This window comes from Chanos chanos, chromosome 10, assembly GCF_902362185.1.
Source record: "Chanos chanos chromosome 10, fChaCha1.1, whole genome shotgun sequence".
In the NCBI taxonomy this organism is placed as follows: Eukaryota; Metazoa; Chordata; class Actinopteri; order Gonorynchiformes; family Chanidae; genus Chanos; species Chanos chanos.
Window position 1 is genome coordinate 38,932,654 of NC_044504.1, and position 25,097 is coordinate 38,957,750.

A 25,097-nucleotide genomic window follows, 5' to 3' on the forward strand; every position below is an offset into this window, starting at 1 on the left:
ATACTTGGACATTCTCTGCATGTCACTCTATAATAAGATCAGCACATGGTATGTGTTATCGCTAAACTGGGCGCACAACATTTGTACTTGTCAATCATCTGCGGTTCTCAAATATGGCCACTCCAGCCACACCGTTAAAAGTTACTGGGTTTTTTTTTCCCCAAATGTATCACAGTTTGCATTTATTGAAGAATTTATGTTAGTGTGTTCTCAAATTTTTGACTCAGTGCAGATGAAATACTGAATACTGAAGTTGAAACCTACAAATTACACTTAGTTTGGTTTTAATTTCTCCTTTAAACTAAACTTTAGAATTTGCTGAGAAAATCATAAAACCTTTTTACAAAATGGAAATCTGGTGCATCTGAAACAGCCACAAAACAGAGCCTAATTAAAGAACATTATAGAGTGGACAGCCAGTAAATGATGGTTTATTTGGTTCGCCTATAACTGTACTGTAACTGCTTGTCTGAAATTTCCCCTACTTACCTCAGAGCTATGATCAGGTTTAGGAACTGTAACTTTTGAAACTGTGAAATGTGGAACTGGTGAGGGAGCATGGCCAGTATCCACCTGAGTTGTGAGGTCTTTACTTCTCTGGATCTACGTGAACCAATACAGCAGAAAAAACTGAGTTTGTATGATCGCGAAGTGATTTCTAGATGATACTGTAAGCACAATAACACTGAATTGTTCTGAGAAGATATGTTTCCTCCAAGACAGAGTCTCTACCTGGGAGACACGCACGCTCTTCGCCTCAGAGGGAGTGGCCTCGACTGTCGTGGTCATTTTCACAGCCTCAGTTCTCTCTGTCTTACTTATGTCGCGTCTCTGAGAGGCTAGCATGGCCTGCTGATTCAAGTCAAACTCTAGGAATTCCTCTTCAGCACGACCCCGCTCTGCATGCATGGGCATTTGCACACATGCTTGGTCAACAGCGGCACGCACTGTGGCCGCAGCATCTGCCCTTTTTCCAACCTCACCCTGAGGACAAGAGTCAGTGGTCGTAAACACCTGAACATTGTACAGAACTCCGTACAGAATGAACACCGTACAGAATGATTCGTTCTCTGGACATTTGCGTGAGAGTGCATGACAAACGTTAATGAACATATCTGAATCAAAGTGAAAAGGGGGGAAACAAAGGTGGGGTGTGAATCTAATAGTGAGCACTCGTCAACTTAACCAGTGAATGTAAGACACAGTGTAATGCAATGCAATTCCTGCAACGTAATCTTCGCCATAAAAATGCATCTCGCTTCACTCTTTCGGCATTTGAAACGTTAACAGTCTGACTAAAGATCCATAGGAAACCTGTGTGGTGGACCCGCCACACATGTAAAAGACATTAGCAGAGGTGTTACCGTCTGCAGCTCCACTCTGAGTAAAAGAACAAACAGACATCAAAGATGAGCCACCTCCAACAAAGAAGTGTTGGAAAGGTGTCAACTGTTCTCTGTTGTAGGAGAGGTGTGATCAAATTAGTTTGATCTAGTCTGCCATCACAACAATAATGGATGTGGCCTGTTGAAGATCTGATAGGGAATTATTATTATTATTCCTTTTTTTATGTAGTTGTATTTTGAAATATATTTCCAGATGCTGTGATGGATATGAGAAAAAGGCTTAAGCTGTGTTATTGGAGCATTTTTTGTTTTGTTTTGTTTTGTTTGTAACAGTTTTAAGTGTAACGGCAAGAAACATTATGAATAGAACTTTCAGTAAGAACTTCTAAAATATTTTATGTCATAATCTTCTGTAATTGTGTTACTATGGGGCATTACAAGTAACATTTAAGGTTAATTAATGTGAATATTTTACCGCAGATTTTAATATACTATACATTCAGGATACTTTCCTATGTTACATTGAATCAGAGTGGGGAGCTCCAAAGCCAGCCCTCTCCAGTGTGGGGAGGGCTTGTGAAGAGACCACTGTGTGAGATATTGTAAAGTTTATCTTAACTGCCTGTAATTCAGCAGTGACGCTGTCTTTACGTTCACTGATACTTTGAGCTGCGGGTTTCTCAAAGGCCTCTACTGATGTATCACGTTATGTTAACACACGTGTGAGTAAGACCATAATCGTGAGTTTGAACTGAATCAACAACGAACGGGTGGGGAAATGATCTGATGGTTGAAGGGTAGTGGACATGGAAAAGAGGAGATATTTCAACACCAAAGGTTAATCAAAACTGTGATATGGAAGAATTATAAAGGAGCAAAAGGGGAGAGGAGTGATGGTAAGTGGATAAAATGTCTGAACTACCTGCTCTTGTACGGATTTAACATGTACAACGGAAGAGCTTGTTTCTGTACTGTACTGCTCTACAGAGTCACACGTAGGCTCTCGAACCCGTGCCTGGTTCACTGCTGCTACCACCGTAGCAACAGCAACAGTTCTGTCATCTGGGTCATGCTGGTCCTACCACAAATTTGTGAGATGATTCAGTCACCAAAAATGTCAGTCAGCTCCACTACACCCTCCACAAACAGGTCAGACATAGATGATCATTATAACACATTTTTTGGTTTCTTTTTAATTAACATTGCTTTTTTTGTTGTTGTTTTTTTTTTGCCCCATTTTCAAAACTCTGTTATTTATATATTTACTCATATGTATATTTTCTTTTCGGCTTTTCTTCCACAAAACTATATCACCACAAACCACTAGAGGGCACCACACCACAAAAAAATGCTCACCTCTTGGACAGTAACACCACCTATTTGCTGCTGTTGCATGGCCACAGAGCCTTCCCAGTGCTGTTCCTTGTGGACACGTGTGACAGAGGTCTGTGCATATGAGGACCCAATTGCCATGCTGGTGTAGCTGGACTCAGCTACGTAGCCCTCCTGTTTCCATGGCGGGAGCACATCAGCGGCCTGGCTGACCTGTTTGCGTGTGGTCACAGGAGACTTCACTGGTCTGATAGGAGACACAGACAGTCTCGATGTTGGTGACACAGGCCTGAGACAGAAAGAGGAAAAAAATATGCACAGTGTGAATAAATCAGCAGAGGAAAATGAAATGAAAGAGACAAACAGTGAAATGTTAAGTTAAAAGTGCGATAGCAATGTTATATATTTGACTAGCTTGTCTGTTTTATCTTTCCTTCAAAAGTTGAGGGAGCGCTCATGGATCTTTCATATTACGCATGCTAGCTGATGTATCCACTTAAGTGCGGATTGGAAAATGGAAAGCAACATTCAAAACATTACAAAAATCTCCACTAAAATCCTGTTTGAACAATGACCTGGAGTCATCCTGTATACAACTTTTACATCGCTCTCAATTCCAAATGCCTGTGTTTGACAATTTAAAAAATCCATAGCAGAATTAAAAACAAACAAACAAACAAACAAAAAAGTGAGGTGAAACATACTGCTGAGGAGAGTTACTGTACCTGACTGGGGTGGGTACGGGGGCCTTCACATGCCTCACCGGGGAGGGTGACTGGTGGCGTGTAGCTGCAACCTTTGACACGACTGATGGTGGTGTTGGAGACTTGGAGGTTGGTTTAGGGGGCACTCGTGGGGGTGTTTTATGAGCCAGTTGCTGGATCACAGCATCTCCCTCCACGTGCATCTCCATCATGGCAGTGGCAGAGCTTTCAAAATGAGCCTCCATTCTCTGTGGAGGAAACACATGTAAAAGCTTAAGCCCTCATTCCACCACTTTTTCTTGCTTGTTGGTTTGTTTGTTTGTTTGTTTGTTTGTTTGGTCACCTTCTCAACTCTAGCTTGGCGAGTCTGAGAAATCTGAGAAGTCGACACAACAGTTTTTGTCTTCTTGGCAGGCACTGCAACCTCCTCACCTGAAAATTTATGAAAATGTGTTTACTATCATATGGGGGAATTTCTATATTTTGGACAATAAAATAAAAACCAAGAATACATGGATGCAACAATGCTGACCCAAAATGTACAAACACTTAAATTCAAGTAAATCTAACCTTGAACCAGCAGCTCAGCAGTAGAGGTAGCACGTCCACTGCTGTTGGAGGCATTCACTGAATATGTTCCAGAATCTTCTGGGAAGGCCTCTGCAATCAACAAACTGTAGAGATCTCCCTCTTGAATAATCTGAAAGTCTGCAGAGCTCTGGATCTCAGCTCCCTCTCTGTAGAACTTCACCACAGGTGTAGGGATTCCTGTCACACGAACGTCCAGTCTCACTTGGCTTCCTTGTCTCACTGTCATACTCTGAAGTCTCTGAGTGAAGTTGGGTGGCGCAGTCTCCGCTGAAAATGCAACATATCATTAATGCTCGTGTCTTACACACCAGCAGGTCTACTGAGTATTGCTTCATCACGCACAGGGGCACCTTGGGCCAGCTGAAGCAGAACCACCAACCCTAAATTTTAATAATGTAATTGCATAGTACAACTCACTGGACTTAGCACCCTAGTCCTTGCTGGCAGTGATATAGCCTTTTATTGTTGACAGGTGATTCAGAACGTACTCAAAGGCTTTTGCAATGGAAAGTAGCATATATCTACTCCAGGACATATTTCAACAGGTACGTACTGTAACAAGTAGCCTATCAGTGGGGTTATTTTGTAACCACAAGTTATAGCAGTTGAACATGTAGCCTAGTGTAACCAAGTTAAAAAAGCACCCACAACCCCGTTACACTACCCTATGATTTAACGTCCATTTTACCGCTTCAGTCTGCTCCTTGAAAATAGCGTTGCTGGCCACTCGAGGATGCTGATGCCCAAACAGTGTGTCGATTTTTTTTTTTTTTTTTTTTACATTTGGAAGCATGTGCCTCTAATACCTGCTTCCTTTGATCTCGTTTCATTTCGGCCCCTACTTTACTTTTTGACATTTTCTTGTCCATAGCTTAGGTTGGCCATCTCACTGCTGCGCGCTAGCTTTGCATTAGTCTAAAAGGTTAACGCGCCTTAACTAACCTGGTTGTGATTGGCCAGTGAACCCAGTCCTGGAAAACGCACGAAGCACGCTCTCATTCACTCCGAATGACAGCCGTACAGAGAGAGAGGGCATGCAAAGTGACCGACAGGGCCGGTAAAAACTTTACGGATTTTTTGGCGCTCCGCCGGCCCACCGGTGTGGCAGCGCACGGGCATTTGTCCCGGTATGCCCGATGGCTGCTACACTGCTCCAATGTGTATGTTTTTCCAAGTGATTTTCTCTGTCGTTTTTAAGTTAAGTAAGCGAAAAATGCCTGTACAGCTTTTTAACATAAAATAGCTATATGCTAATACTTTGGGTGTATTTATGCAACACCCAGCTTCATGTTCAACAAAGTATCTTCCCTGATATGAAGTGTAGGTTTTGCTTTTCCTTGATAATGATTTGACAGTTTTCTTTCAGAACAACTGTTAAAATCAAACATTGAAAGTCTCTTGCCCCAAAGGTGGCTAAAACAAAAGTAGCACTGGTACGCGCTGACGTCACTGCAAGGCTATAAAATGGGTGGGGTGCATCATTATTCCCAAAGCTGCTTTTTTATTTGTTTCTTCAGGCTTGTAGTTTTTGCAAAGAAAAATGACACAATCCAAACAGTTTTATATTGAAACACACCGATCTGTAATTGTGTTGAGGTGTGTGTGTGCTCGGTGCCCCCAAGATACTACTTTCATATCGGCAAACCTGATGACAGCACTACAGCAAAGGCGAAAACCTTAGCATTATAAAGAATGATGTGCAGTATTGTTCAAGCTGTTCATGACATTGAGCAACCTCTGCAACTGAGAAGATCCAAAGAATCCAATAATATGAAGGCTGTAAAAGACGTGACATGAGGAGGAAAAGCGATGAAAACCGAGAGGATCAAATAGAGGCAAAATAATTAAGTTTTTGTAGCTGTTTTTATGGTTGTTTGCAACTAGAACTGGTTCACTTAGCCAGTTCAAAAGTTTGATTTCCCAAATAGTTTTAGGCAATGGGCAGAACGCATCGCATGCTCGTTTTTTATTTTTTTATTTTTATTTTTTTATTTTGTTCCTGTTGGTGACTGTGTTAATATTCACGTGTTACTGTGACCTGAATGCTATAATTTTACGTCCAAGAATGAGGTCGCCTCACCATTGCCTCCAGTGCTGGTGGAATGTTTGGCTAGAGTTTATTTATAACGTGGAGTACTGGATTTCTCTGATAAATATTGATATTAATATCCTGTATATCTCGCGTGTCTCTCCTCTGTGGCCAATTTTTGAAAAGATGGATTACCTGTAACAAGCAGTTCAGCGGTGCTAGTGGCTTGTCCAGCGCCATTGGTAGCTCTCACGGAAAATCTTCCACTGTGTGCGGCTGTCACAGCGGGGATCATCAGAACAGCGCGGCCATCGCTGAACGAGATCTGAGCGCCGGGCAGAGCGGCAGCAGAAAGAACCTGGCCATCACGAAACCAGCTCACCTCAGGAACTGGATTACCTGTGCGTAATAAGAAACGGATTCAGGAATTTAAAAACGAGACCTATTAAAGTGGCTCTGCATCCAGTATCATCCAGTCAATATATTTTCTCATTACACGGCATTGAGTTAGAAGTCAGTGGTGATTTTAAAATCTCTGTCCAAATTTTTGTGTTTGACAGAAACACTGGTCTAAAAGCTGTTACTAACGTCATTCTAATTGTAATTATCACTACAATTAGTAAATGGAAGTACAGTGTATGGAATAATATTAATAATAAACCGTATTTACTATGTTCAATCAGACAAATAACATTCATATGCATGGTGTGTCCTAAAAGACCAAACATTTGATTGAGAGAGAGAGAGACAATGGGGTCTTACGTTACATATAAATCAAGAGATAGGATATAGAGATCTCTCCTTACCACTAACTTGAGCTTCGAACGTTGCAGCACTACCCTCAAGTGCCACAACGCTCTGAAGCGGTTGTGTGAAAGTTGGCGCCTGTGTTGACATGGTGGTAGGCACTCTGGAGCAGAACAGGGTTACAAGTGATTAGTTTTACAATGGAGAAAAATAGATCATCAATTTCAATTCAACCCAGTAACTTTAAAAAACTGATATTTTTTTTTAATATTTTACTTGACCATGTGAGTGTGGACAGGCTGTTTTTATGTACAAAAGAAAGATCTGACTAATCACTTTTGTGTCACAGCCTTGCACCTGGTCTATTATAGCCTGACAGAGATGAGTGGCTCCGTGGGGGTCTAAGTGCCAGGCCAAGCACCAATTGACAGCTTATGGACGAGTGAGGGACAACTGTGAGGTACATTTTCATGCTTGAAAACAACCACTTTTCCATATGTACTGGCAACACATGTGTATTGTAAAAGACAAACCAGAATCTACAGCTTGTAATAAATCTAAAAATAAAATGCTCAGCATTTGCAAATGAGATTACCAAAAAAAAAAAAAAACCCAAAAACAAATAGCGCAGTAAGATGTGTAGGTTGCCGATTTATTTTCTTTAAACCGCTCAGAAAGAACATCACTTCCTGCTGACGTGGCAGCTGTGTAAAACTATTCAACAGTTTGAGAGGCAAACAGATGAAATACTAAATTCAGCTTTTATAATCAAGTTCCATGTGTGTCCATAGAGATCTAAACTCCAGGGTATACTCAGAGAGCAACCATATTATCCTAGATGAAGCTGTTCAACAATTCAAATGTGCCATAGACTTGAACATCAAAAATGAATGCATAATGAACTTAAAGCATTCCTGATAAAGTTTTCCAGTAATAGAGGGTTTAGACATGTTCCACAAATGGATTAAGATTTGTTCCAAACCTTGATTGTAAAACCTGATAGATTTCCTCAAGTTGAATGAAACTTTGTGTTACTCGAAATTAAACCAAAAGCATAATTGTTATGCTTTTGGTTTGCATTCTTATAATTTTTTAGATGCATCTTGGACTCATTCACAGATATTCTGCAAACTAAATAAAAATATGCTTGATATATTTGTCAGGGATGTATTTGTTAAGGTCTATAATATATGTCTTGTGTCAAAAGTTCAGTAAGTGATTAGTGCGTGGAAACATAAATTGAAATTTAAATTGTTGGTCTTTATCACAAGTTAAAGGGAGGAACCGACCCATACGTCTTTTAAGTGCCTCAAAACAATTTAAATGATCGACCGAATTATGAGAAATTTTATAGATATGTTTGCAATCATTCATTGTTCACAAATTGCAACAACAAGATGCACACAACTGAGTGTTTTTGTGTGTATGTGTGTTCTTCACGTGTCCATGTGTCTTATTTGCCAGTGGAATAAAGGGTAACAACTATCAAAAGGAAGCAATTATTGAATACAGGTTTTTACACTCCCTCAGTATCAATGACAAAAATAAAGAACAGCAGCGGTGAATATTGGGAATGTACAACATCTAAATATGTTTTAAAAAAATTCAGAATATCTGATAATCTGACCCCTCTATGCACTGTAGAAAGATAGAAACTGGTTGAGTGAGAAACAGATATGAAAAAATATATTCAAGATCAAAATCAAGCAGCAACAACTTAACAGCCATTTAAAATCTATCAGCAATAGTCTATTAAGGCCAACAGGTGTGGCTGGCTTTCAGTTAACCCTTACTGCGGTATCTATCTCAATATCTAATTTGTACAGTATTTTACATTTCCGTTTGGCTTTAATAGAACAAAAAAGTGTAGTTCAGTCCTGTGCAATACAGGATTTATATTTGAGGTCTGATATTTAGCATGACAGAAATGGTAGTCTCCAAAAATAATCAGTCCCTTATTTGATTGACAGTCAGCATGTGGCACATAGCTGGAGGTGCAACTGATAGCCCTGCTGCTGATTCCCTTAAAAAGACATCACGGCCCAGCTGAGACACCAGTCTAATGCTATCACTGGCTATTCTTGGCTTTTCAGAAATCACTGCACCGTTTGGTAACCTTGAAATTTTAAAAAGTAGTGATTCTCTGCAACAACTTTTTTCATAAGTGTCCCAAAGCGGCATATCACAGAGTCTCTAGAATATGCAAGTGTCACGGCTCACAGGTATAAACATCTCGGACATGCTTCATTAAGGAGTAGGCATAATCACATCATAATCACATCATTATAAAATCAAGCAAATTGTTGCACTGGTTCAGCTCAAAGAAGTAAACGCTACTTACTTGTATCAAAAGTGCCTGAACTTGATGGGACTGCGCCCAGAAGGCTTTTTCCTCAGCAACAATCTCCTTATCCAAAATGTTTCCAGAAAAATCCAAGGAGAGAATGGTTGGGCCTCGAAATAACCCAAAAAACAAAACTACACAGAGTGTAGACCGTGTAGTTTTGCTTTTCCCTTGCAATCCCTACACCCGAGGCAAGGCTGGGAATGCTCCAACTGCTCAGAAGTGCTAGCAGGGTTATTTTACTTTATATACCCCTAGCCCTAGCTGCACTGTCACTGCAGTGCCACTCCCTATTGGTCCCCATCACTAAAGCATCATGGGAACAAGATGCCATTTATGCAACCCCACACCTGTCACTCACTGGTTCTTTCCTGTGGACAACATTTATACCAGCTTGATAACTGTTGGTGGCCTCCCTCAATATATCTACTTTATCCGTTTTAAGAATGCAGAATTCATGGCCGTTAGATATCAGAGCCTCATTCAAAGCCCAACAGGTCTCTTTAAACAAAATGACATGGTTAGTTTTATTAACCTGTGGATGACCAAAAGGAGAGAGTGGCTGTCTCTGTCACTCAAATGTAGGCCTGGCCAACCCCCACTGGAGAGGATGGATGTCATGGTTACAGAATTGCCACTGATCACGTTCGTTTTATGTTTGTGTTTTCCCCTAATTCATTTCACACATTTTCAAAGCCACTGCTGTGAAGCACTCAAAGCTTTTTGCAGCATTGCAAAACATTCTCACTGTAATGTTTAGCATTTTAGGTCAGACAGTGCAGCTCTTTTGATAAATACATTGGTTTTGCAACAAGGTTTTGTAACCAAATATTTGAGGTGTACACCAAGCTAGAAATGCTGACCACTGAGGTTAGCGTGTGGGTCCAAAACATGGAAATAAACATATTACTTTATTATTAAACTAAATATAACTATCTCACTTTATACTTTTCATTTGGTCAAAAACTGTCATTGTACTAATGTACTAACATTGTATTAATCTGTGCAGTGAGAAATGAGAGTGCCATTTATGACAACAGGTTTTCTCCAAACATCTTTTGGCAGAACAATGACTGTAGAGAAAATACCTTGTTTTTTTTTCTTATCCCTTTATCAACTATATCATCTCTATGCTTGAAAGCTCAATTTATCATTTGATATCATTTAATCTCTCTCTCTCTATATATATACACACACACACACAGATATATATATATATATATATATATATATATATATGTGTGTGTGTGTGTGTGTGTGTACACACACACACACACACACACACATATATATATATATATGTGTGTGTGTGTGTGTGTGTGTATACACACAGTACGAATGTATGTTTATTAATATTGTCTTTAATATGGTCAATGTGATTATATGTGATTTTTAAGATCTGCCATGGTGGAGTGGAATCTCGTTTTATCATGTTGTTATTGCCTATTAAAGGAATGTGTGGAAATTTTGTATGCACGTGTATTTACCCACATAAAGTTCCATTTGGTTTTAACATTTGAAAAACACACAAATGAGAAATATTTTGCATGTTATGTATTTTGTTGTTATGTTTTTCATGCACTTTATTTTCACTGTATACTAATTGAAAAGCACCAGTAAAAATGAAATCCTAAGGCTTCCTCTACTTTTACAAAATGAGTTCATATGGCAGCACCAAGGAAATTCCCCTTAAAGCAACCACTCAGGCCCAGGCGCTGTAGACTGAAGAGAAGCAAAGGGAACCGTGTTTTAATGTAGCCCAGTGGTTGACCTGGTGTACGGACTTTTAGGCTAAAACTGTCACCCGGTGCTCGCTATTAAAAAGAAAGTTAACAACACTCAGTGAGAGACTGAGCTTTTCCACAGTCAACACAGATATTGGAATAACAGGCTAAGTACCCTTTAAAGCTATAGTAGCCTCACTGACATCTGTGACTGGCAGCATACAGGAGAGTTGGGCCAGTGCCTCTGCCAGCTAGTTATGCTCATAAAAGTATTATTTTTCTTGTCTTATTTTGTTATCTTACACCTGCGAGAAAATAAATGGTTGAATTATTGAAAATATTGCAATAATATTATATAATAGCTAAAATATTGCATTATTTCTCTTAATGTGCAAATGTGGAACTGATCATTCATATGAAGAAGTTTTCCTCTGCAGACATTTAGAAAAATGCTTTACTGCAAGCCACCTGTGGACAAAATGGAAAACTGAATCAACTGTGGAGCAAGCAAGGTTCATGTCTTAACTGTCATCAAACTGCTGAAACTGTGTTTGCCATGGCTAAAAGGAAAACACATGCGTAGCTCTTTGTGTCATGTTGTTAATTTTATCTCTAATATCAAGCACAAGGGTGACAGTTCAAGCACAGGGCCACATCAAACACAGCGCCCTTCATTTCTCGTCAGTCTATATTTCCCCTGTCTGAGAGGTCACTGAAATGGAAATTTCCTCCTTACTGGCCATTCTAACATTGTCTCATAGCAATTAAGCCGTCAGAAGACCAGTATTTACTAATGTTTTTAAATGTTTACATTTTAATATTCAGCTAGTACGTCCGTGTATGGCTGACCAAGCAAAAATACCTTTTATATCAGGTCCTAAAGACCAGTAGTGAAATGTGTCACTTTGCCCTGCCTCCTTTGATAATGACTGATACAATTTAAAACATTTACTTATCAGTCAGTTCACAGGCATAAGATAGGTCTCTCTTTTTTAACCCTCTTAAATATCCTGGTCATCAGCTTAGCCTACTGATCATATATTAATTATATAATTATACTAGCTGTATATATGACAGTACATATTAGTTTCCAGGACTTAGATACCAGCAGCAGTTCACAAGTTCAGGTAGATGGTCACTATCACACCATGAGCTACTGTCTCCCTCAAACAAACAAGCCAAACTGGCCTGAGGTGTTTTAAAGGAAGCAGGATGATTCTGCCGTTAGCTCATGCTTGAGCACCCCCTCTACCACCCCACAGTCACATGACATGTGTGTAATCATGATGAAAATAATCCAACAAGGTCTGCCACCTGTAATTTTAAGATCTGTATTTGATGACATGTCCTGAGGGCACCGGCTTTCACTTGCTAAAATATTGTCCTACGAGGACATTTTTATTGATTTTGATAAAAGAATAATACTGTTTTTCATTTTATGGTCAGTTGCTGAGTTCAGTATCAACATTCAGTATCATTTAAAATACTGTATTACTATATTCCATTATACTGTATTATGGAAAGTGACAATGTACCAAAGTGGCCTTTCAATACAGTATAATTTCAGCTGCATGCGTCAAGAGTCACAGTCACACAAAGCATACCAGCTTTAACACAATTTTCATATAGTATTATCCATTCTAATCAATGTTGTCCTGTTTTTTTTTGTTTGTTTGTTTGTTTGTTTTTTTCTTTTAAGGGAAGGAGGGGGGTTCTATATCATTTTAAGTTTTCATTGGAGTGTTCGACATATACAGTGTCTGTGTAAATTCTGAGCTGTCTACTCATGATTAAAATATTAGTATGATAGCATTATGTCTCAAACAAGAATTATGCTGACATCTAAAGTTTTGAGGGTAAAACTATGCCAACTGCCTCCATACCCTGCACATGACCCTGTGCTACTAGTTCCAGTTCAACCCAATTGCAGTGGTAATTTTGAAGAGGTTAAAATCCTTGTAAGAGCTATTTCAATCTCTTCAGAAGATGTTGATTATGTATTATGCATTTACCTTACCTTTTTTTTCTTACTTTAGAATCAACTCACTAAAGTATTGGTGAATGCTTGATTTTTGGCATTTAGATGCCTTTACAGGCATTACTGTGGACCTGCCCTGATGCCAGGCGAGATGTGAGTGAGACGAACTGGCATTAGTCCACATTAAGGAGAAGTATCATATATCCATGTGTGAGTCTTATTGCTTGTAGCCCTCAAACACAATCATGCATCATATGTATAATTGTATGCAGACAACCACCACTACTGATAACAGGGGCCAGTTACACCTCCAACACGTAGGTTCAAACTGGCCCATTAAAAGAGTAAGTGATCACTATATTCCGATTTATACATTATGTAAATTCAGATCAGCTGCTCTATGTGAAATATTTTAAAGGCAACAGTTCTGTCCTTAGTAGAAGCAAAATTTTGACACATGCCATTAACATTAGCACTCTGTTGTCTTGGCAAATCAATTTTGCTGCTAAATAAATAAATAAAAAGTTGTGTGCTCCATCAGTTACACCCACAGGCCTGTATCACCAAGCATGATGGACGCCTTTCTCCAGTTTCCAATTAGTTCTTTAGAGGGAATGGGCACACACAGGCTTAAAAAAGGAATTACTGAACTGAAGTAAAACAATTAGGAAAATCTTACAGTGACTAACCTATATTACCCAGCCAAAACTTCAGTATTAAAAAAGGAAATGAATCCAAATTACAACATGAATAGCAGGTCAAAGGCCATTAAAATCCATAGGGCAAGTCTGTTAGTGAACATGCTACTGAAAAAATAGAAACTGAACTGGTTGCTAATACTAATGTTAGCTGTGTAATGCTAGCTAGCCCCATGGCTAGTTACTAGCTTACTTATTTCACCATAGACAGTCTTTACCTGTTGCCCAAACAGCTTAATACAGTAGGAATTGCAAATACTGAGATGAATTATTACTCATGACTCCATAAAGAATTTTCTAGATCATACATATCAGTCTACCCTTTTATTCTGATGTATGTTTCAGGTTGCGGAAGTTTTTCTGGAAGTTAGTAAAGGCAGAGCAGGCCCATAGTATCAAAGGTCTATCTCCATATTTAACCGTAGGTTTGACATTCTCCTCTGCCTTTTTATTCTTTCTTTTTTTTTTTTTTTAATGCTATTAGTGCATGTGACCAAAGATCTCTCCTTTCAATTTATGTATCCAGTGTGCAGTTCCTATTCAGGTTCCTACCCAAGTTTTCAGTACAGTGCAAAAAGGTATTTTGAAGACTCTAAAATATTAACTATGCACTTGCTAATTCTAGTTCTTCAGCAGTGCTATGCTAATAGAGATTGTGATTTGTTTTTGTTAGGACATGGGCCAGCTAGGCCACCTTCCTGTGACTGGACCAATCAGCTCAACATGTCTTTAACAGTCATATGTAAGTCATCGTGGGCCACTGAGAAGGCACTGTTGCATATTGTGCAAAGAGTGAGCATTTTGTCACATTTAGCAGGGATCAAGCAAAGATTAACTTTAGAATAATCAGAAGTTAATGGTGATTTTTTTTTTAATTCTAAATGGGTGTTCTCAACCCCTAGACACCAATGCCACACATTCACACTGAGTCACATGACAGAGAGTTCAGCTACTGTAGGTTCACTCTCAAGGTCTTCTAAGAAGTGCACTAGAAGAGTCAGTCAGGCGTAATGCATTCTGTCATAAAAAAAAAAAAAAATATTTGGGGTTTTTTATATTTGGATGTGGTTTGGCAGTAGAACTTCAGTCCGTCCTGGGTGTTGGTGAACTGTTGCAAAATTACAGAAATATCCCAGGGCTTAGTTGCATATCTGGATGTCTGTATTTGTGTCATAAACTCTGGCAAATTTAAATTTTCTCCAATGATTTAGAATGATTGCTGATATACGAACATCAGCAGTGAATGATCTCTTTTCATTTGTGTTCTCTTTGTCCATCTATATGTTTATCAGGCTTACTCGGCCACCTCTTAGCACTTGTTTACTCAAGGTGGCTAGGATTTCCAGGGCTTTAGGAATTATTATTATTATTATTATTATTATCATTATTATTCAGTACTCTAAACATTTTTGTCTAAGATGTAGATACAGACACTACATTTGAGAGTATACAGTACTTTTATAAACCTTATGAGGCCCATATAGTTTATGAGTTATTGACATGAAAAAAAAGTCATTTTGATTTAGTTCTGTGGAGGACTCCATAAGCTCGGTTTTGTTTTAGTATTTTTTTCTGTACTTCAGGTCGAACGCTGCATGATACACACACAGTCTCTCTTCAGCTCAGGCAGTGCCACATGGGGGTTATTTTGGTAGACCAGCACTTGCGGCTGGAGATGTGATTTACACAACAGCCATTTCTGTCCAGCTAGCCTGGGTTTTGCAACGCTGTAGTCTCCAGGAGCGCAGCTCATGTGTCACCCAGGGACAGCTGCTGCCTTCTAAATCCAAGTTTGGGAGATGAATAACTGTTGCACTGGCTTTTTCCTGGGGCAAGGGATAGGTGTTGTCCTGCACACACAGACACAGCTCAGAGAAGTGAGAAAGCAGATAGGGAAAATATCACTCTATTAACAAAAAAAAGTGACCATTCTTGTGCTTTATCATACGTGAATATAGTTTGTATGTAGTTTGTAGTGGGACAGTGTAATTCTTATTCTCTTAGGGGTCAGTGTTAAATCTTTTGTGAAAGAGCATGCCATGACTGTAAATAAATAAAAGACTGAAACTCATATAGCGTGATCGGTAAAGTTTTAATATGAATGGGATATTACTTTTTCATGCTGCTATACTTACTATATTTACTGCACATTTAAATGGCAACTTAAACCAGCTACTAAAGCAATAGTTTTATGAATCATTTACATTTGGATCTCCCTAGTTTGCGTAGAACATAGTTCCTTACGTCAAGACACCACATCACCTTACAGACAGCAGCAACTGCACCTTCTTAGGTATCAGTGTGTTTACTCAGGCATATTCAGAAAGTGTCTCTGAGACTTACTAATCAAGAAATGGTACATGACAGACATGAAAACGAGCTATCGTGGAAATGATAAATATAAGATTGGGAGCAATATTAATCTTTTAAACCTACAAAGAAATGCATTAAATAGTTTCATGACTCTCTGCAGTTTAAAACCCCACACACTTTTATAAGTTCTATATAATAAAGATGGACCTGCATCCATCTTGCACAGTGTAAATTTTGTAATATCATTTTTGACATTTGATATTTGACACTAACTTGAACCAGCACCACCCTCTGGTGGGGAAACAGGGTTAAAAACCTTAAAAATGCATCTTTCCAGCGACATTTGTCACGTTTTAAGAATGTGAGCGCACACATGTCTCTTTGCATGACTAAAAGGGTGCAAAAATGCTAGTTTATGTAACGTTCTGTCTATATTACTGATTATTGTTCCAAAGAACAATTTTTGTAAGTCAAATATTTCTAACTGTACTTGGTTTGTAGCATTTGATGGAATACATTTTTAAATTGTATTTGATTAGCAGAAATACTGTGATTATCTACAGTGATGCTGCGTGTGCAGAGATTGAGTGAAGCCAAGAGTAAAGCATGACCACAACAGTCTAGAGAGCTTATCCTGGACTGCCTCTCACCACCTTTATGCATACCCCTAACCTTTAACCTCAGGTTTTGTTTTGTTTTGTTTTGTTTCCCTGAAACCTGAATTTAAATTTGTATTTCATGTGGAACTTTAACAATGTCTCTCTGACATTAAAAGAATGCAGCCCATCTAAAATGACAGCAATATAAGGAATCAGAAATATTCAGGTCCTTCATGAATTTTAAACTTCCATACACCGTTTGGTTCAGAGAAAACAAGCCATTGCTTGTGCATGAAATCTGGTGAAGATTTCTCCTGAAGACGGTCTCCAATAAAAGTTCAGTCAAACTTTGACAAACTCTTTTTTCTCATTGTACTTTCCATATCCACTGTATATCAATACTGCATTTACAGTATTAAACCGTGAATCATGAACTTAAACAGAGCATTTGCTCAGCACAGTGTTTCTTCTGTGAGTAAACATTTGCATTTGATCTCTTTTGACTACTGTACAAATATCTGACACAGGATAGTGTTGTTATATCTTTGATAAACTACAATGGCCTTATAAAAATGTAGCCACCAAACTACAGCTTCCCATCAGTGACCCTTTCTGATTCTCATTTATTTTGTTCCATTGTGATGAAAGCTATAACGCCCAGTTACTCCACTTTTAGACCGCGCAGATGGCTACAGGAAACATTAAATTAGAGGTGAGTATGCCTCACCCAATATTTCTTCGTATTAAGAGATTTTAATTTTGCTCCTATACGTACTGCCATGTGTCTCTTCATTCATATAAAGAGTTTTGTAATTATTCTGTTTTCTTTTAGGAAAACAGTTTTTGCTAAAACATATACATAGAACTTGCCTGCAAGAATGAACAAAACTGTGTGAACTAACATCCAAAATCAAGCACCCCAAACTTTAGCCTCTCTCATTGAGGATTTACAAGAGGGCAGCTGCATCTGCACCTCTAACAATAGAAAAGCTCTTCAAAAAAGTGGAGGAGTCACAGAAACATATGATGCAGAGAATTCAGTGCTGAGCATTCCTTTGGCCCAGATCCAGGCATCTGATCTGACTGTAACATTGGCTCCAGCCTCACACGCCGTCCTTTTCACAGAGATGAAGACTTTCTGAGGTGATGAGATCACTCTTTTGGAGAATGAAGTAGCTGATGTTGTTGTTAAATGGAAATGTGGTGTTCATTCAAGCGTGAAGGACAGGAAAGAGATACGCTCTGGGATGGTTTACTGAGCTTTCCAACATGTCTTTTCATGATGGAGTTTGACACTTTGATGTGATGACAGAGCACTGCCATCAAGACCATGAAACATCAGAGCAGCAGATAAATCTTAGACTACTGATTGTTTGGCATTGTAAGATAAATTTTTCCTGGTATGAATCCAAGCCTTTGAAAAAAAAAAAAAAAAATCAAAAGCTCGGATTCATGTTGGGTATAATTTGTCTTGCAATGTATAATACAAACATAATTTCTATCTATCTATCTATCTATCTATCTATCTATCTATCTCTGTGTGGATATATATATATATATATATATATATGCATATATATATATACACACACATACACACGCTTATAGTAATCACGGTTGTAGTGATCAACCATTTATGGATCAAAAAGCTTGGGACAGAATCAATCCTATACAAATACAGTACTATACTTCGCTAATAGTAATCAAGTAGTCCGCGTACAGGGTTCATTTAGGTATTTTTATACGTGACAATGCCTGGATAAAAATTAAAACTAAGGTAATCCTTCTTCTTTTTTTAAACTTTACTTTGATAGGACAACTTTGCCTCGCGGTAACCCGTCTGCTTCCGGCTAACCACTTGAGGCTAATTCTGCGTGCACAGAAATCGTGACGGGAAGAAGAAAATCGTTTTCTCTCATCGACAAATGTAGACTCATCGAAGCTTATGACAAACTGCCAAAAAAGAGCCAAAGAGATGCAGCAGCGAAATTTGGTGTTCCTCGGAATATTTCACAGATAAGTTTGATTTCAAACACTGCTACCAGTTCGGCATTGATAGGCTAGCTTACAGTTTATTTTCAATTCTGTTCAAAATTGAGAAATGCACTGAAACGCCTGCCAAGCCGTGGCTTAGCCTGTATTTGCACTGCTGACGATATTGTAAACTGCACAATACTTTTACGCTTTATCCTAAACTATAATTTATATACCGTACTGTACTGTATTATAGTGTATTTGAATTATACACGGTTCAGTAATTTAATTTGTACAGTACTGTAATTTGAAAAGCGTTTGGAACAGCTGCACGCCTACTGTATTTTGAAAGAGTCCATAAAATTCCGTAAATAGCGACGCTGCGGTGTCAATACTTTACATTCATGTAATAAAAATACGAATGTCAATTATGGCAATCTGCATGAGAAATAAAGGGGAAAAATTGGTTACAATGATCGTCCGCTTACAGTGATCTGTTTCACCCCGACAGACGTGATCACTATAAGCAGTTTACATTGTGTGTGTGTGTGTGTAAAAGACATTACATAAAAGACAAAAGAGATAAAAGCCATCCATATATGCATAGCTATTTGAGATTTACAGTGTGGACCTTCAATTACTTTCAGTGCTTACAAGTTCATTTAGTGAGACTGTTCTTATCACAATCGACACTCTCACCATATTCATGGCCTTTGACTGCATATCGATCTTGTTTCTGAGTTTTTATGGTTATTTATTGAGCAAAGTCGTGTGAGTGTGAGGTAGGATAACTGTTCCACGTTTATAAGTGTCACAGTGATGTCACCCTCCTATTTGGAGCCATGCTTTATTTGTGGAGTCTTGTTGCCATCTACTGGTTAAGAACAACACACCCCACTCCAAATGAAAGCTTCCTATTTGAAGGTTGTCCAAAAAGGCCATTTTTGGTTGTTCTCCCAATGCATACCCTCATGTTCAATGCACTGGACTCCACTGCACTTCATGGTAATCAGATTTTGTACATACATTTAGTCTTATCACTTGCCTTATTCCTAATGACAATTTTAAGACAGTCAGTTATCTATACATGCTTCAACAAGGGCATTTTTCTTGGCTTCTTCTGGAAGTAGTGCCTGATTCAGGACTTTGTCAGAAGTCTCCATTTCTCCACCAGAGTCTGTCGAATGTTATAAACGTCATTCTTTCTCCATCTCTACCTATGCTGAAATGACAGCATGAAAAGATCAGAAAGAGCAAAGAAACCTTGACTGATTTAAAAGAGATTACAGTAATCAACACCTCCTCTTTGGCCCTTTCTGACATTATCTGACTGCAGTTTATAAAGTGGTTTACTGTGACAGGGGCTTAAATTAAGTGCGATAAATAACTAGTTAGTTAACACTACTTCAGAAACCATACATAGCTTTTAAAGTCTTTTGGAAACGATGCATGTAAGCAGAGGGAGACATCTTGTATACAGAGCTAGACTGATGGAAACTCCACTTTGCTCTCAACAGCTAATGGAGTGTAGATTTAGGATGAAACAAAACTGAACTTGAAGATTAATACATGCACCAGCCAAGACTAAATAACATGTAAGCAAATGCTATTTACAAAGAGGACCAAGCCAGTCCTCATGTAATGAGATGAAATACTAACAAGAAAAAAGCAAGAGTGTCCTGGAGAAGTGTGGCTAACGACAGCCTCCCCAGATGACAGTTATTTTCCCTCTTCATACCCAAACTTCAAAGCACTGGGCCAGGTCATCAAACAAGGGACCAAATACAAACAAATTCAAAGGAAATAAAGATGTTTACACAAGAAAAGGTACAGGTATGAACAGAGTAGAGTAAAACTTTATTACCTCTGTGATGTGGCTAAAATTAGGCCCATATTAAGCATGGCCAGGGCTGCCACTCTCACGCATTGAGCGTGAGACTCACGCAATTGACACAGATCTCACGATCTCACGCCACACACGCCTTTTCTCACGCTAACTTCCTCTGATGTAAAAATTAGTGATTTTTCAGCGATGGGAACAGCAGTGAGTGCAACAACAAATCATTGTGATGCGCGTTCTGGTCGAGCAGCCAATCACAATTATTTTGTGGTTAAGCAGCTAACCCGCTGGGCATGAGTGGAGCGAGGCTGGAGGAACAAACACGTAAGTGCAACGGTCATTTGTCTAATTTTATTAATTCATCGGATGTTACTCAGGATCCGTCGGTGTAAATTTGTAGAGCTGGGCTACGACTTGCAAGGATAGCTAAGTTATTGCAGCATTGCAGAACTTATTTACATAGTTGTATGTTTAAAAACCTGATAAAACATATGGCACCAGTCAAACATTTGGACATGCCTAGTAGTTAACGTTAGCTGCTAGTTACTGTACTCTAAAGAAACAAACCACGGCTGTCAACGACGGCCCGGATCAAAATGATCTTATTTGTATGTAATTAGGGCTGAAATTTATCACGATAAAATGTTTCATTTCAGTCGATAATTATTGATCATTTTACTGCCCTATTTTTAATAACTATCAGGAGAAAAAAGGTTGAATTTGACCACTTTATTTTGTAAGACGGACTATTAGGGTCACATTAAGGAAAGAAATTCTGAGATTCCGAGAATAAGGTCGTAATATTACGAGAATAATGTCGTAATTGAAAGAAAAGTCATATTACTAGAATAAAGTCGTAATTTGATTAGAATAAAGTCATATTTCAACAACAAAAGTCGGAACATTATGAGAAAAAAAACATAATATTACGAGAGTACAATCGTAACAAAAGAAGCCATGTCCTCCAAGTCGGTTTGGTTCTTTCTTCGGAATAGACGCAGTTTATTGCACAATCTTTGCAAAGTCCTGATACTTATGATAATGTGGTGCTGATGTGCCAAAAGATTAAGTGTTTCCTATTTGTGAAACCTTACGTATAATTTCACAAGATGCTTCACCTTCTTCATTTTAACCTAAGTGGCAGGCTGCTCCTCTGACATTGCCCCTCTAAAATAACACGTAGCCTAAAATTACTTTACCTACTTACTTTGTTCTCGTAATATTATGACTTTTTTCTCTACAATTACGACTTTATTCTCGTATTATCAATATTTTTTCTTAAAGAATTACGACTTTATTCTCGTAATATTACTGTGACAGAGGGCTCTGTCTCAGGCCGCGGGCGGCGTCCTTTCCCCACAAACTAACCACTTTCCTCAGTTGTACTTTCTTTGTTCGTGTTTGTGTCCTGTTATGTGTACACCATTCATACATATCTATAATACACAGATTCCAATGACATAATGCGTTAGCTTCGAGGGTGCACACTCGAAGCACGCAGCAGGTTACCCGGTTTCGTACACACAAACATTTCCAATTCACGTTCACCATATTACAGTTTAAAACACCCCCAATTACGCTTAAATGTTTGTTAGCGTCTTTACTGTTGTTTGTTTTACCGTTACCGTCTTTATCATGTTACAAACACACACAATTACTCATTGAAATGTTTGGTCCCGTCTTTATTGTACTTGGCGTTTGGTTTAAATGTCTTTTGTTTTGTTATAGGATTTTGTTCGTTGTCTTGTCTTCCTCCGTTCCTCGTTTCCTCTCTCCGTGTGTCTGTTTGTCTGTGCCATAGCGGGGTACAACTACCGGTGCAGGGGAGGGCCAAACCGAGCTGGAGCAACACAGGCTAGTTGATCGAGGTTGACCTGAGGTACGCATGCGCAGTGTAGGAGCAGGCGGGACCATCAAACTAGCGAAGGAGTTGGAGGTGGAAAGGTGATGATTTGTGGAAATTATGGGCATAGGTGAAATTGTGAATGTATAAATATGTGTATAAAATGTGTATAAAAGTTGTGGTAATTCTGTTTGTACACTAAAATAATTAGGATGGACAATATTATTTTTATTTTTAAACAGAACGAATGTGGTATGTTCTGGGGGAGGGGCTTATGAATGAAAAGAGGGTTCCAATCATTGTATGTTGAGGGAGTCAGGAGTACAGAGGGTAGCTGTGTGGTGTGTTGTATTGAATTGTTTTGGAGAATTGAAAGTAGCGATTTGTTTATCTATATATTTTTGTTTGTTTGTTTGTTTGTTGTTTGTTTATCTATATATTTTTGTTTATTTGTTTTTTCTTCTTGTAAATATATATACATATTTTTCTCACTGTACATATTTGGCATTTTGGACACTTTTTTTCACTTTTCTTCACTTTGGATTGGGACCATTTTTTTGTTTGCACTGTAAATAAAACACCTTGCACTTACGTGCTAGTTGCGGCGGAGCCATTTTTTTGTTTGTTTTTGATGCGTTTGGGCAACCTGAACCCCTGTTCGGTTTCACCCTACCACAATTACAATCTTATTCTCGAAATCTCAGAATTTAACTACCTTACTTTTATCAACAATCTCCACACCGTCTGCACTTATATTCCTCCTCCACGTTGCTGTGTCACTTTTCGATTGTGCATCTGAACAATACACCTGTTAAATGATTGGCTATTTGCGTTTCACTCCTAGCAAGCTCCATTATCAAGGGACATGACTGTCATGCGAGGGCGCTGACCGGGGACCATTTTGAGTGTGTATCTGTATGCGCAGTGATTAAGGGGTAGGCTATATGTAGTGTTGTGCAAGATACGTGCCGTTATTTGCGATCTGTCAAGGTGATCTGTCAGTAAAACGTCTGAAGTATTGAATAACCCCATCCCAGTTTTGTTCATCAAATAGCAACTTGACCAACGATAGGCTGTTTATGAGCCAGGGAGGGAATATGATTTGGGTTTGTTCATGCGACCGAACTTTGTGTATTTGTTATGTGTTTTCCTTGCGGGTTGCTTAATAAATTTAAGTGGAACTAGCGAACATTCTATTGAACAATTTTCTTATTGCTATTGATGAAGTGTCTATCGCTGTACATATTGCTATTGTTTTATCGCCCAGACCTATATACAATTTATTCAATTTGATTAAAAAGTCAGCATTTCTTTTATACTTTTTGGTTGTGGGTTTTAGGGTTTTAGGGCAGTCAACCTGAAAAAAAAAAGAAATGTGAATTGAATTTTCCATGTTGTCAGTACATTTAAGGACATACTGTTCCGTTCTGAAATGTTTTGACATTTCTCAATAAAAGTAAGGGAACACTGTACACTCCTTGTGATGCAAGGTTGTTGTTTTGTTTTTTTTTCCCGTCTGTTTTTGATGGCTAAGCACATACCGTCTAACAAAAATAAATGCAGTACTAACAACCCCACCCCCCATTCCCTCCCCCACCATCCCCCAAAAATCTCACTCCAAGCTGAATTCAAAAGTTGGCAGCCCTGATGCAGCATGGCTGATGCAGAAACCATTGTTCACACATTTGTCACATCTCACCTTGATTACTGCAATGTTCTGTACTTCTTCAGCTGGTCCAGAATTCTGCTGCCAGAATCCTGACCAGAACAGAGGTCCTCTTATTGACATCTACAATTCTACATGGTCTTGTGCCAGCCTACCTGTCCGACTCAGTTACAATTTTCGATTTGACTATTAGGGAGGCTCAGTCTCTGTCTGTAGGCTCTCCTGTCATAGTTTGGTTTCTGACGGTTTAGAGGTCTCTCTCGGTTTCTCTCCAGTCACTCTCCCTTCTACTTTCCGTCTCTATGGTGTTGTCCTCTCTAACTAACCCCTTCTCTGTCTTTGTGAGTGCTTGTTGTCTGTGGCTCTCATCTTTAGGCCGGCGGCTTGTCTTTATTCCCGTGCACTGTGCTCCCTGGCCCTGCTCCTCCCACAGCCGTTAGCTTTGCTGCATTAATGCATCTATGAACTACATTCTTTATTTGCCTTATTATTAAGTCCTGATACCCCACTAATGTTCTCCTTTTCCCCCTCATCTTCTCTGTGTGTGTCTCATATGCTTGAGTATGAATCTCTTTAGTGAGTGACTGTCTTCCTCCCAGGTGTGCCCTGCCCCCCTCCGTCCTCTTCATCCCTCCCTGTCAGCCTCGTCCTCATCACCATCCCTCTTGACCTGCTTGTGTTGTCATTATTTTATCTACTAATGTGTATTCTTTTGCATTTTGATTGTATTATTGGCAATTGCCCACTGGGTCAGCACCTATTGCACATCTGTCTGGACATGAAGGGGACACACCTCTCTGTGGTCCTTTTCAAGATGTCTTCCATTTTTTCCCTGTTTCACCTGGGTTTTCAGTGAGTTCTCTCTTGCCCGCTATGAGGATTAAGTCAGGGGGTGCCATCCTGTGTTGTTTGTTGTGGGCATATAAAGCCCTTTGAGACTGTAAACGGTGATATTGGGCTCTAAATAAACTTGAAATTGAACTTAAAACAATAAAGCTGAACCATTCTTGCATGAGTGATGAGGGCATCCTTTTGGCCAGGAGTGAAATCATAACAAACACAGCCAGGGTCACTAACAGTGTAACCATTCAACAGGAGAGCTGAGGAGAAGGAGTGAGTTAAAGCATACTGGGTCACTCTCCCCCCTTTACTTTCCCTCCCCCGGCTCCATGACTCTGTCACTCCATGAGTCTCACAGCCGTCCCACACCTGGTGGACAGCGAAAGCACAGATTTTGTGATGTGTTCTCGTTGCCATCTTTTTTTTTGTTGTTGTTATTTTTCTCATTAAAAAAAAAAAAAATCACATCGGAGCAGCGATGCTTTATGTAATGTAGTTCCATAATCTTTGAAAAAACACACTGATTAAG

General features: G+C 39.0%; 1 protein-coding gene across 1 annotated transcript in view; it reads right to left on the reverse strand.

The window, feature by feature from the left end:
* ttn.1 (titin, tandem duplicate 1) overlaps positions 1–6,899 on the reverse strand; it is a 137,423-nt gene extending 130,524 nt beyond the window's left edge. The window contains 6 exon segments of the mRNA XM_030787649.1: positions 2,712–2,967; positions 3,404–3,630; positions 3,726–3,814; positions 3,953–4,240; positions 6,198–6,401; positions 6,809–6,899. Of these exon segments, the coding sequence (XP_030643509.1) occupies positions 2,712–2,967; positions 3,404–3,630; positions 3,726–3,814; positions 3,953–4,240; positions 6,198–6,401; positions 6,809–6,899 (1,155 nt within the window).
* Positions 6,900–25,097: the final 18,198 nt, after the last annotated feature.